Source organism: Scyliorhinus canicula, chromosome 3, assembly GCF_902713615.1.
Source record: "Scyliorhinus canicula chromosome 3, sScyCan1.1, whole genome shotgun sequence".
NCBI classification, from domain to species: Eukaryota; Metazoa; Chordata; class Chondrichthyes; order Carcharhiniformes; family Scyliorhinidae; genus Scyliorhinus; species Scyliorhinus canicula.
The window spans coordinates 72,401,957-72,414,587 of record NC_052148.1 but is presented as its reverse complement, the minus strand read 5'-3'; the positions used below and the strand labels follow the sequence as shown (position 1 = coordinate 72,414,587).

The 12,631-nt window shown below is 43.9% G+C and overlaps 1 protein-coding gene across 3 annotated transcripts in view; it reads right to left on the bottom strand.

Moving 5' to 3' along the window:
- zfr (zinc finger RNA binding protein) overlaps positions 1–12,631 on the bottom strand; it is a 135,396-nt gene that overhangs the window by 7,574 nt on the left and 115,191 nt on the right. For 2 of the 3 annotated variants that reach the window (XM_038790705.1, XM_038790706.1), the window contains 3 exons: positions 9,921–10,018; positions 8,922–9,017; positions 5,990–6,101 (listed from right to left, as the gene is read on the bottom strand). In XM_038790705.1, the coding sequence (XP_038646633.1) occupies positions 5,990–6,101; positions 8,922–9,017; positions 9,921–10,018 (306 nt within the window). Of the gene's footprint in view, positions 1–5,989; positions 6,102–8,921; positions 9,018–9,920; positions 10,019–12,631 lie in introns of those variants that run through there. The other variant, XR_005459942.1, reaches the window with a different exon arrangement.

The window sequence follows — 12,631 nt, the reverse complement described above, 5'->3', positions numbered from 1 at the left end:
TTGGAAGTATATAGTTAACTGTAACTTATTTGAACTAAGTATTTCTTTTTAAATTAGTTTATTAATTCTAGAAACGGCAGCTGGAGGGGTAAAATGCTTCACTTGTGAGATGTGGGAGGTCCGTGAAGTTTCCAGCATTCCGGACAACTACATCTTCAGGACGTGCACCCAAATGCAGCTCCTCACAGACCGCATGGATCGGTTGGAGCATGCAGGTGGCGGAAAACATCATAGACATGAGTTTTAGAGACATGGCTACACCCAAGGTGCAGGAAGATAGATGCGTGCCCGCTACAAGGGGCAGGCAGTCAGCGTAAGACTATGTCATGCTCTCTAACAAGTATACTGTTGGGTGGGGTGAAGCAGCAGCAATCAGAGCAGCAGCACCACGGTGGCTCTGTTGTTAAGGAGGGAGGGACAAAGCACAGAAGAGCAATAGTTATTGGCGACTCTATAGTCAGGCGCACAGATAGGCGCTTCTGTGCATGTGAAAGAGACACCATGATGTATGTTGCCTCCCTGGTGCCAGGGTCCAGGATGTCTCTCAACAGACAGGGGCATTCTGAAGTGGGAGGGTGAACAGCCAGAGGTTCTGGTACATATTTGTACCAACGACATAGACACCAAGAGTGATGAGGTTCTACAGCCAGAGTTCAGGGAGTTAGGTAGGAAGTTAAAAAGCAGGACCTCAAGGGTTGTAATCTCAGGATTATTCCCTGTGCCACGTGCCAATGAGGCTAGAAATAGGAAGATAGTACAGCTAAACACATGGCTGAATAGCTGGTGTAGGAAGCAGTGTTTCAGATGTCTGGACCATTGGGATTTCTTCCAGGGCAGGTAGGACCTGTACAAGGACTGGTTGCACCAAAACAGGAGGGGCATAAATATCCGGGCCGCAAGGTTTGCTAATGTCACACAAGAGGGTTTAAACTGCTGTGGGAGGAGGTGGGAATCGGAGCAATAGGTCAGAAGGTGAAATAACTGAGGGGGACTAGAGAACAGGGCCCGTAAGACTCAGGGAAAGAGCAGGCAGGGAGATGTTACTGAACATCTGGTGATCTGAAGTCCATTTGTTTCAATGCAAGAAGTATAACAGGTAAGGTAGATGAACTTAAGAGCTTGGATTAGTACTTGGAACTATGATGTTGTTGCCATTACAGAGACCTGGTTGAGGGAAGGACAGGATTGGCAGCTAAACATTCCAGGATTTAGCTGTTTCAGGCAGGATAGAGGGGATGCAAAAGGGGTGGGGAGTTACACTACTGGTTAAGGAGACTATCACAGCTGTACTGCGGGAGGACACCTCACAGGGCTCATGGGTGCAATCTGGGTGGAGCTCAGAAATAGGAAGGGTGCAATAACAATATTGGGGGTTTACTACAGGCCTCCCAACAGCCAGAGATAGAAAGAGGAGATATGTCGACAGATTTTGGAAAGTTGTGAAAGCAACAGAATTGTTGTGGTGAGTGATTTTAACTTTCTCTACATTGACTGGGACTCACTTAGTGCTAGGGGCTTGGATGGGGCAGAGTTTGTAAGGAGGATCCAGGAGGGCTTTTGGAAAAATTATGTAGATAGTCCAACTAGGGAAAGGGCCATATATTGGACCTGGCATTCAGGAATAAGCCCGACCAGGTGGTCGAAGTTTCAGTAGCAGAGCATTTTCGGAACAGTGACCATAGAACATAGAACAGTACAGCACAGAACAGGCCCTTCGGCCCTCGATGTTGTGCCGAGCCATGATCACCCTACTCAAACCCACATATCCACCCTATACCCGTAACCCAACAACCCCCCCCTTAACCTTACTTTTAGGACACTACGGGCAATTTAGCATGGCCAATCCACCTAACCCGCACATCTTTGGACTGTGGGAGGAAACCGGAGCACCCGGAGAAAACCCACGCACACACGGGGAGGACGTGCAGACTCCGCACAGACAGTAACCCAGCCGGGAATTGAACCTGAGACCCTGGAGCTGTGAAGCATTTATGCTAACCACCATGCTTCCCCATAATTCATTCAGTTTTAAGGCACGGTTGGATAAAAATAAGAGTAGTCCTCAGGTGAAGGTGCTAAATTGGGGGAAGGCTAATTATAACAATATTAGGCAGGAACTGAAGAATCTAGATTGGGGATGGATGTTGGAGGGTAAATCAACATCTGGCATGTGGGAGGCTTTCAAATGTCAGTTGATAGGAATTCAGGATCGCCATATTCCTGTGAGGAAATAAGATAAGTATGGCAAGTTTCAGAAAACTTGGCTAATTAGGGATATTGGGAGCCTAGTCCAAAATAAAAAGAAAGCATTTGTAAGGGCTATAAGGCTGGGAACAGAAGAAGCCCGTGAGGAATAGAAGGTAAGTAGAAAGAAACTTAAGCAAGGAGTCGGGAGGGCTAAAAGGGGCCACGAACAGTCATTGGCAAACAGGATTAAGGAAAATCCCAAGGCTCTTTGTACATATATAAAGAGCAAGAGGGTACGCCAGCAAAGGGTAGGCCGACTCAAGGACAGGGGAGGGAATCTATGCTTGGAGCGAGAGGAAATGGGAGAGGTACTAAATGAGTACTTTGCATCAGTATTCATCAAAGAGAAGGGCTTGGTGGATGATGAGTCTGGGGAAGGGTGTGTTGGGTGTCTTGAAACACATTAAGGTAGGCAAGTCCCCAGGGCCTGATGGGATCTACCCCAGAATACTGAAGGAAGCAAGGGAGGAAATTGCTGGTGTCTTGACAGAAATCTTTGTATCCTCACTGGTTACAGATGAGGTCCCAGAAGACTGGAGAATAACAAATTTTGTTCCTTTGTTTAAGAAGGGTAGCAGGGATAATCCAGGAAATTACAGGGTGGGCACTTTACAGCAGTGGTAGGGAAATTATTGGAGAGGATTCTTTGGGCAGCACGGTAACATAGTGGTTAGCACAATTGTTTCACAGCTCCAGGGTCCAGGTTCGATTCCCAGCTTGGGTCACTGTCTGTACGGAGTCTGCACATTCTCCCAGTGTGTGCATGGGTTTCCTCCGGATGCTCCTGTTTCCTCCCATAGTCCAAAGATGTGCAGGTTAGGTGGACTGGCCATGCTAAATAGCCCTTAGTGTCCAAAATTGCCCTTGGGTGGGGTTACTAAGTTTTGGGGATAGGGTGGAGGTATGGGGTTGGGTAGGGTGCTCTTTCCAAGAGCCGGTGCAGACTCGATGGGCCAAATGGCCTTCTTCTGCACTGTAAATTCTATGAAACAGGATTTAATCCCATTTGGAAGCCAGTGGACGTATTAGCGAGAGGCAACATGGTTTTGTGAAGGGGAGGTTGTGTCTCACTAACTTGATCGAGTTTTTCGAGGAGGTCACAAAGATGATTGATGCAGGTATGGCAATGAGTGTTGTCTATATGGACTTCAGTAAGGCCTTTGACAAGGTCCCTCATGGCAGACTGGTATAAAAGGTGAAGTCACACGGGATCAGAAGTGAGCTGGAAAGATGGATGTAGAACTGGCTTGGTCATAAAAGACAGAGGATAGCAGTGGAAGGGTGCTTTTCTGAATGGAGAACTGAGACTAGTGGTGTTCCGCAGGGATCAGTTCTGGGTCGTTTGCTGTTTGTAGTATATATAAATGATTTGGAGATAAATGTAATTGGTCTGATTAGCCAGTTTGTGGACGACAAAGGTTGGTGGATTTGCAGTTAGCGATCATTTGGATTTGATTTATTGTCACGTGTATCGAGGTACAGTGCAAAGTATTGTTCTGTGTACAGTCCAGACAGATCGTTCCATATGTGAAAAAACATTGGACATACATAAATACACAATGTAAATACGTAGGCAAAGGCATCGGGTAAGCATACAGAGTGAAGTACTGCTCAGTAGAGAAGATGTGTGAAGAGATCAGTTCAGAGCATAAGAGGGTCATTCAGGAGTCTGATAACAGTGGGGTAGAAGCTGTTTTTGAACCGGTTAGTGTGCATTCTCAGACTTTGTAGCTCCTGCCCAATGGAAGAAATTGGGAGAGAATGTAACCCGGGTGGGAGGAGTCTTTGATTATTCTGCCCGCTTTCCCAAGGCAGCGGGAGGTATAGACAGAGTCAATGGATAGGAGAGTTTGCGTGATGGACCTAGGAATTTGAAGCTGTCAACCATCTCCACCTACACGGTATCACTGATGCAGACAGGGGTGTGTACGATACTTTGCTAAAGTCAATGACCAGCTCAATAGTTTTGCTGACATTAAAGGGACAGATTGTTGTCATTACACCACGCCACCAGGTTCTCTATCTCCCTCCTGTACTCTGACTCCTCATTGTTTGAGATCTGACCCACTAAGGTTGTGTCATCAGCAAACTTGTAGGTGCAGTTGGAGCCACGTTTTGTCTCACAATTGTGTGAAGTAATCAGCCTTGCGGGGCCCCAGTATTGAGGACTATCGTGGAGGTGTTGGAGGTACTGACTGTGATCTGTGTGTCAGGAAGTCAAGGATTCAGTTGCAGAGGGAGGAGCCAAATCCTAGGTTCTGGAATTTTGATACAAGCTTGGCGGAGATTATGGTGTTGAAGGCTGAGCTGTAGTCAATTAATAGGAGTCTGATGTAGGAGTCTTTGTTGTCAAGATGAGGACCGTCAGAGGATACGGCAGGATATAGATCGGTTGGAGGTTTGGATAAGTGTGAGGTAATGCATTTTGGAAGGTCTAAATACAGGTGGGAAATATACAGTAAATGGCAGAACACTTAATTTGACAGGAAGAGGGATTTTGGTGTGCAGATCCACAGGTCACTGAAAATGCAATGCAGATGGAGACGGTAGTCAAAAAGCCATACGGCATGCTTGCCTTCATCAGCTGGGGCATGGAGTATAAAAATTGGCAACTCAGCTATATAGAACCGTAGTTAGGCTACACTGGAATATAGTGTTCAATTCTGCTACACTGCCAGAAAGATTTGTTTTTTAAATATAAATTTAAACTCAATTCATTTTTTCCAATTAAGGTGCAATTTAACTTGGCCAATCCACCTACCCTGCATATCTTTGGGTTGTGGGGGCAAAACACACGCAAACACAGGTGGAATGTGCAAACTCCACACAGACAGTGACCCAGAGCCAGGATCGAACCTGGGACCTTGGCGCCATAAGGCAGCAGTGCTAACTACTGCGCCACCGTGCTGCTCTCCACTGCCAGAAGGATGTGGAGGCTTTGGAGAGGGTACAGAAGAGTTTACCAGGATGTTGCCTGGTATTGAGGGCATTAGCTAGGAGAGGTTGGATATATTCAGCTCATTCTCACTGGAACGATGGAGGGCCAGGGGCGACCTGATAGAAGTCTACAAAATTATGAGGGGCATGGACAGAGTGGATAGTCAGAAGCTTTTTTCCCAGGAAGTCAATTACTAGGGGATATAGGTTTAAGCTGCAAAGTTTAGAGGAGACGTGCGAGGGAAGTTTTTTTCCCCCAGAGGGTATTGGGTGCCTGGAACTCACTGCCACTTCCTGTGCCATAACATTCCATACTCCCATTGGCCTTTTGAGTAAAGACATTTAAAATTATCAATATTTAATTTTGGTGCTTTATAACCCCAACTACCTCCAGGTACTTTAAGGGTTATAAAGCACCAAAATTAAATGTAGCGTAGTGGTTAGCATAGTTACTTCACAGCTCCAAGGTCCCAGGTTTGATTCCGGCTTGGGTCACTGTCTGTGTGGAGTATGCACGTTCTCCTCGTGTCTGCGTGGGTTTCCTCCAGGTGCTCCGGTTTCTTCCCACAGTCCAAAGATGTGCAGGTTAGGTGGATTGGCCATACTAAATTGCCCTTAGTGTCCAAAAAAATAAAGGTTAAGTGGAGGTTACGAGGATACGGTGGAGACGTGGGCTTGAGTAGGGTGCTCTTTGTAAGGGCCGGTGCAGACTCGAGTAAGGTGCGCTTTGCAAGGGCCGAATGGCCTCCTTCAGTTCTGTAAATTCTATGATTCGTCTTAAAAAAGGGACCCAAACAGAACTCACCTGGTAAAAGTATTCCAGAAGAGACACATTCAAAAACTCTCCTCATGGCATCACCAGGACTAAGTGGTCCAGAAGCACTGCTGATTACCTTTTCCACCAGCAACTCCATGGCCTATGTAAATTGCACAAGGATTAACAGAGAATAGCACAAGTTAACTCATTCATATTGGTCTGCTCATGTGAAATAGCGTCTCAGTGCATTTTACAAGGAGGGGGGTGGAGATATGCTTGAGCATGAAACAAAATAATTTGAAGGGGAAAGAGGAGATCAAACATAGTTGAAGAGATGGTTTTTTAAAAAAGGCACAATGATGAAAACAGAAAATGATGGAAATACTCAGCAGGTCTGACAGCATCTGTGGATAGAGAAACAGAGTTAACGTCTAAGTCAAATACAACTTATTTCGTTGAGGTTGCTGATTCTGACCAGCACTTCAAAATCTTTTAGCAGTATTTTGCATTTAACAAGGAATGGTGTTTTTATGAGGGGACCATCAGCTGCAAGAAAAACCTCAAATTACAATGTAGTGAAATCAATGGGGTGCTGGTTGGGGCATACAGCTGTAGAAAGATTCTCAATAGGATAGGACACGGTTCTGGAAGGAACTGCAAGTATTACACCTTTAAAGGCAAGTCACTAGGGCATAGTATTGAGTGTGTGGCACTTGTACAAGAAAGACCATAAATTAAATGGAATTAGTAAAGGCAATAGGCAAGATCAACGAGGAAAGATAAATCAATATTTGAGATAGTGGCGTTTGGTTGTTGAAATTTTTAACCATACCTCGAAGAGAATATACTCATTTTACAATTCAACAAGGTTAGCTGACCCAGTTCAAGACCTCTGCCTTTCGGATAAGCCAAGGCCCCATATGCCTGCTCGAGTGGGTGAGTTATCACCCACACGTGGGTGGGTGAGTGAGTGAATTAGTGTCTTGGCCAATATTTATCCCTCAATCAAATCACAAAAACAGATAATCGGGGGAGGCAGTGGCGTAGTGGTATTGTCGTTGTAATCCAAAGACCCACGGTAATAATGCTCAGAGGACCCAGGTTCAAATCTCACCACGGCAGATGGTAAAATTGGAATTCAATAAAAATGTGGAATTAAAAGTCTAATGACGGGGCAGCACGGTGGCGCAGTGGGTTAGCACAGCAGCCTCACGGCGCCGAGGTCCCAGGTTCGATCCCGGCTCTGGGTCACTGTCCATGTGGAGTTTACACATTCTCCCCGTGTTTGCATGGCTTTCGCCCCCACAACCCAAAGATGAGCAGGCTAGGTAGATTGGCCACGGAAAATTGGAAAAAATTAATTGGGTACACTAAAAAAATGTTTTTAAGTCTAATGACGACCATTAAACCACTGCCAATTGTCATAAAACCCATCTGGTTCACTAATGTTCATTAGGGAAGGAATCCTTATGTCTGACCTATATGTGAATCCAGATCCACAGAAATTGGTTGACTCGTAAATGCCGTCAGGGATAAGGAATAAATGCTGGCACAGCCAACAACACCCACATCTCATGAATGAATTTAAAAAATGGTTATCATATTGCTGGTTGCAAATTAATGATTCTCCCAAAAACTGACTAAGTGTCATTTTGGGCGAGGTTGGCGGGGTGTTTCCTGCCAGCTTTTCGGATGTGATCCTGACCTGTATTCACCCACACTTGAGTCATCTATTTGGGGGCTTGGGAGTTTCTCACAGATCTATCCCACACTTGGAAATCTTTTCGGCAGTCAGGAACCAAACTCACTAGCCCAACCAGTTGGAGAGATTGGGGCATCACTTTGAAAGGGTGCCCCAACCTCAAAAGGATCTTGAGTCCCACCCCCCACACGGACAATGCTATCTCACCCCCCCCCCCTCCCCAAGATGAGCACATGGGTTGCTGAGGGTCTACCTCAGCCCCCAGACTTCATAATGCCCTCCAAATCTCTCCCTCACCCGTCCGCCCCAAACACCCCTTCACCCCCCCTTTCATGGTCATAACTCCCTTGGACAGTTTCCCTGACACTCTGCCAAGGTGCCAGTTTGGCACTGTCAGGGGGAGTCCCAGGGCATTGCCCTGTCCCCAACCACTCGGGGGTTTCCAATGGCCTCTGAGGTCTACCGAATGGCCAGCGCACCTGATCCCCGCTTTCAGAGACCAGTACTAATTGGTGCTTGGGCGAGGCCTCACTGGTGCGGCTGTTGACCCCCGGGAGCCAGGAGACTGTGGCCTCAAACAGCAATATTTAAAATGAGCCAAATTACTCATTTAAATATGATTATCCGGATCACACCCAGTGCACCGGGTGACTCATGCGCAGTTTGGCATGAAGCCCGATTTGGGCCTTTCCTGCGATGCTCCTAACGCAACGTAGTGGCAAAACCGAGCCCTACATTTAAAACATACTTCATTGGGCTGTAAAGCACTTTCAGATGTCCAGGTCTATTAAAATGAAAGTTTTTCTCTTAACCCTTCAAATCCCTTCCTCTCTGCATGCTGAGAGCAAAATCTTTCCATGTCGTATACATCTAGTTTCATCAACCTGAACAGAATTCATTCTAGCTACACCCAAATATGGTTTATGGCACAGCTTGCTCAAGAGAAGTTTTATTTTTATTATTCTTTCATGGGATGTGGGCGCTATTGGCCGTTGGCTATTTGAAAAGCAAATCTGCAGAAAAGTGTTCAGGTGTTTGTAAGCTACAAAGAAATTACAACTGGCAGCGAAGCATATCCTATATTAGAATAACCAATCATACAAAGAAGTTAGGCTACCAGGTTGTTTTTAATAAGTATTTTATGATATTCTTTTATTGCTACATCACAAATGGATGCTATTCTGTGCTATTAATATTTTCCCCAAACCCTGTCAAAGTCATGCATAGTCATCAAGTATTTTTTAGTCATCTAACTAAGCAAAGGGTAGCTGCACTTACCCAGCTTGGCAATGCTCCCCAGGTTGGTACACGCTGGCAGAGATCGCGAAGGATGCGAATAATAATCACACAAGATTGCAAACCATTGGCTCTAGCCTAGAGCAGAAACAAGAATCTAAGTCATGTGCACGTTAATAAGTCTCCAGGCTAGAGACTAGATAATGGGAAAAACACTGCTGATTCAAAACAAAAGCTTGTAAAGATGGTGGATTAATTGAAAAAATATATCCAGCACTTTACTCATGAGCCTAATCTCTACAGCAGAATTTTTCGGTTCTGTGGAAGAAATGGGGGTCAAAGTACACAGCAGAAACAGGAAGAAGTTGGCCTAGCTCATCTTCCTGGCCTCTTGAGAACTTCTTGTCCCTCACGTTCTTCCTTAGTTGAATATCAAAAGAACATAGCATTTATACTGAAACGACCACAATTACACAGAAGTTAATTTAAGATGATCAATATAAATCAAGGAACACAGAGTAGACTGCCTTTTCTTACTGCGTATTTGCCACACTGCAAACCCACAGTAAGTTAGAGCAACTTCTCGGTCTCCCACGCAACAACACAAACATTAAATTCCTAAATAAAATTATAAATGGAGCAGGTGAAGAAAAGTTTACAAAGGCTAAGCATAAAGCATTACAAATTCCCTTATAAAAGCGGGTTAAAACTGCAGCCTTATGGAACATTTACATCAACACAATACTGATAAAGTGCAAACATTATGTAAAGCGACACAAGGATGCCTCATGCTACAGTCAATGACCAGAAAAAAAGTTAATGAGTAATCAAAAAATTTTAAACAATAGAAAAGGAAATTTTAAAAACTGAAAGTATAAATCAAAAATATTTTTCCTGGTCACTTTTAGGCAAAGGCACGATCAATGTAGGCAGCCTTGGGAATATTAGGTTTACTATGTAGTAGCTCATTTTCATGGAAAAGTCATAAACTCAATTATCTCTCATAAGGCTACAAGAAGAAAGTAAAATGATGTTCCGAACCTGGAACCACTTAGCGTGGCGTAGAGCAGCCAGAGCGTCAAGGCATTTTTGCCTGTCCAAGACGTCCGGTGGATCTTTCACCATAACCGAGGTTACATCTAAAATGGATCGAATTGGCAAAGTGCAGTGAGGAATGGGTGTTTGACCAGGTAGGCATGTCATTTCAGAAACATAGCCATACTGCCACACATACTACCCAAAACTGACTTTTCATGAGGGAATTATCAATACTTTCAAGAATCCAATGAATTCCAATTTAATGCATTATTATACTTGAGTTTTTTGATGTCTCAAGTAACTCAGCGAGCATGAAGTTTTGTTTTTAAAAGACACATTTAAAAACGGCCAGTGTAATCAAACAAATAAAGACTCTGCTTCAAATATTAGTTAGTCCTAAAATACAAAGGAGGACTAGTAGCCACACTTCACCAGCCAATTCAGAACATATAATAGAAGGGCCTCCAGAAATCCATGTAGAGAATTAAGAATGGAAGAATCTTGTAAACTTGGAAGTGGTCAATTGACAAGGTACATATTTTAATTAGTTCACTGGCATTTCATCTTTATTGCTTTGTTGGAAGAAATTTACTTTAAAGCTATTGTACATAAATGTTTATAATTTCACCTAAACTGGAGTTTCCGTTCAATGCCAGTTACTATATATTACAATAATCAAGTAGTAAATGATGAACGAGAAAAATGACTAGGTAACTAAGATAAGGAATAGGAAGTCAGCATTCGGCCCGCAAGCCGAATAAGATCATGACTGATTTGAGTTGTGGCCTTCTAACTTCACTTTCCTGCCTACCCCATAACCCTTTTCCTGCCTGCCCCCATGATACTAAACTGCTTTGTTGTATAACTCAGATATCAGCTTTCAGTATATTTAATGACCCCACCTCCACTTATTTCTAGGAAATAGATGCCAAAGACCCTCAGAGAAAGAAATCCTCCTCATCTCTATTATTAAAGGGGAGAACTCTCTGCGTGGATTCTCAGCTGCCGGGATTCTCCATTTTGCCGACAGCCCCCACGGGGATTCCCGACGACGTGGGGCTGCCCACAACGGGTAACCCCATTGGCTGGCGGGACAGAAAATCCTAAGTGCCCGCTGCCCCATAAATCTTATTTTAAATTGTGCTCCCCAATTCTACACTCCCTCACAAGGGGAACCATCCTCCCAATGTCCACCGTCAAGCTCCTTCAGAACTGGACGCGCTTCACTAAGATCACCTTTCAATCATCCAAACTTCATTGAGTATACGTCTAACTTATTCAACCTTTTCTAATCCCATTATCGCAGGAATCAGCCAAGCGAAACTTCTCTGAACTGCTTCCAATGCAATTGTATCCCTCAAATGGACCAAAAACTGTACACAGTACTCCAGATGATCATGAAGGCCCTGTGCAACTGTAGCTCCCTACTTTTATACTCCTTTCCCCTTGCATTAAATGCCAGCATTCTATTTGTCTTCCCAATTATTTGCTGCACCTGCTAGCTTTTCGAGATGCACATACCAGGATATGGAAATCCCTCTGTACCACAGAATTCTGCAGTCTTTCTCTCTCTCCATTTAAATATTCTGCTTTTCTTCCTGCCCAAGTGGATGAGCTCACATTTTCCTACATTATCTCCATCTGCCAATTTTTTGCCTATTTACTTATTAGCAGACTCTGTATCCTCCTCGCAATTTGCTTTCCAACCTTTGTCATCAGAAAATTTAGCTATCATGCACTTGGTCCCTTCATCCAAGTCATTAATGTAAACTATAAACAGCTGAGGCCTCAGCATCCTTGCGGCACTCCATTAGTTAAGTTTGCCAATCCGAAAACGACTCATATTCCAACTCTCTGCTTCATGTTAACTAACCAATCCATATCCACACTAGCATGCCACCCCGCCCCACCAACCACAACATAAGCTCTTGTATCGTATAATAATCTTGTGTGCCGCCTTATCGAATGTCTTTTGAAAATCCAAATACACTTTCCCCTTTATCACAGTGCTTGCTACGTCAAAGAACTCTAATAAATTAGTGAAACAAGATTTCCCTTTCAGAAAACTATGTTGTCTCTGCCTGATAGTATTATAAATTTCTAAATGTTCTGTTACTATCTCATTAATAATGGATTCAAGAATTTTCCCTGTGACATCCATTGGACTAATTGACATCTAGTTTCCTGCTTTCTATCTCCCTCCTTTCTTGAATAAGTGTTTACATGTTTGTGGTTTTCCAATCCGCTGGGACCTTTCCATAATTCGGAGTTATTTGTAAGATTACAACTAATGCATCTCTGCTGCCACTTCTTTTAAGATGCCAGGATGCAGGCCTCAAGCCCAAGGGATTTGTCGGGCTTGAGTCCCAATAGTTTACCCAGTACCATTTTCCTAGTGTGCGTTTTAAATTCCTCCTTCCCTTTCCCCTCTTGATTTCCTACTATTCTTGGGATACTTTGTGTCTTGTACAGTGTAGGCTGATGCAAAATACCTGGCAACGCTGCTATTTCATTGGTTCACTATTACTAACTTCCCAGTCTCAACCACTAAGGGAATAATAGGCACTATAGCTACTCTTCTCTTTTTTATTTACTTGTAGAAACTATTACTGGTCTTTATATTTCCAGCTAGCTTTCTCAACAAATACCCCACGTTGGAAAAAAAAATTAGTCAACCTTGTCAGTACCCATGATTTTAAAAATATCTTGCATTC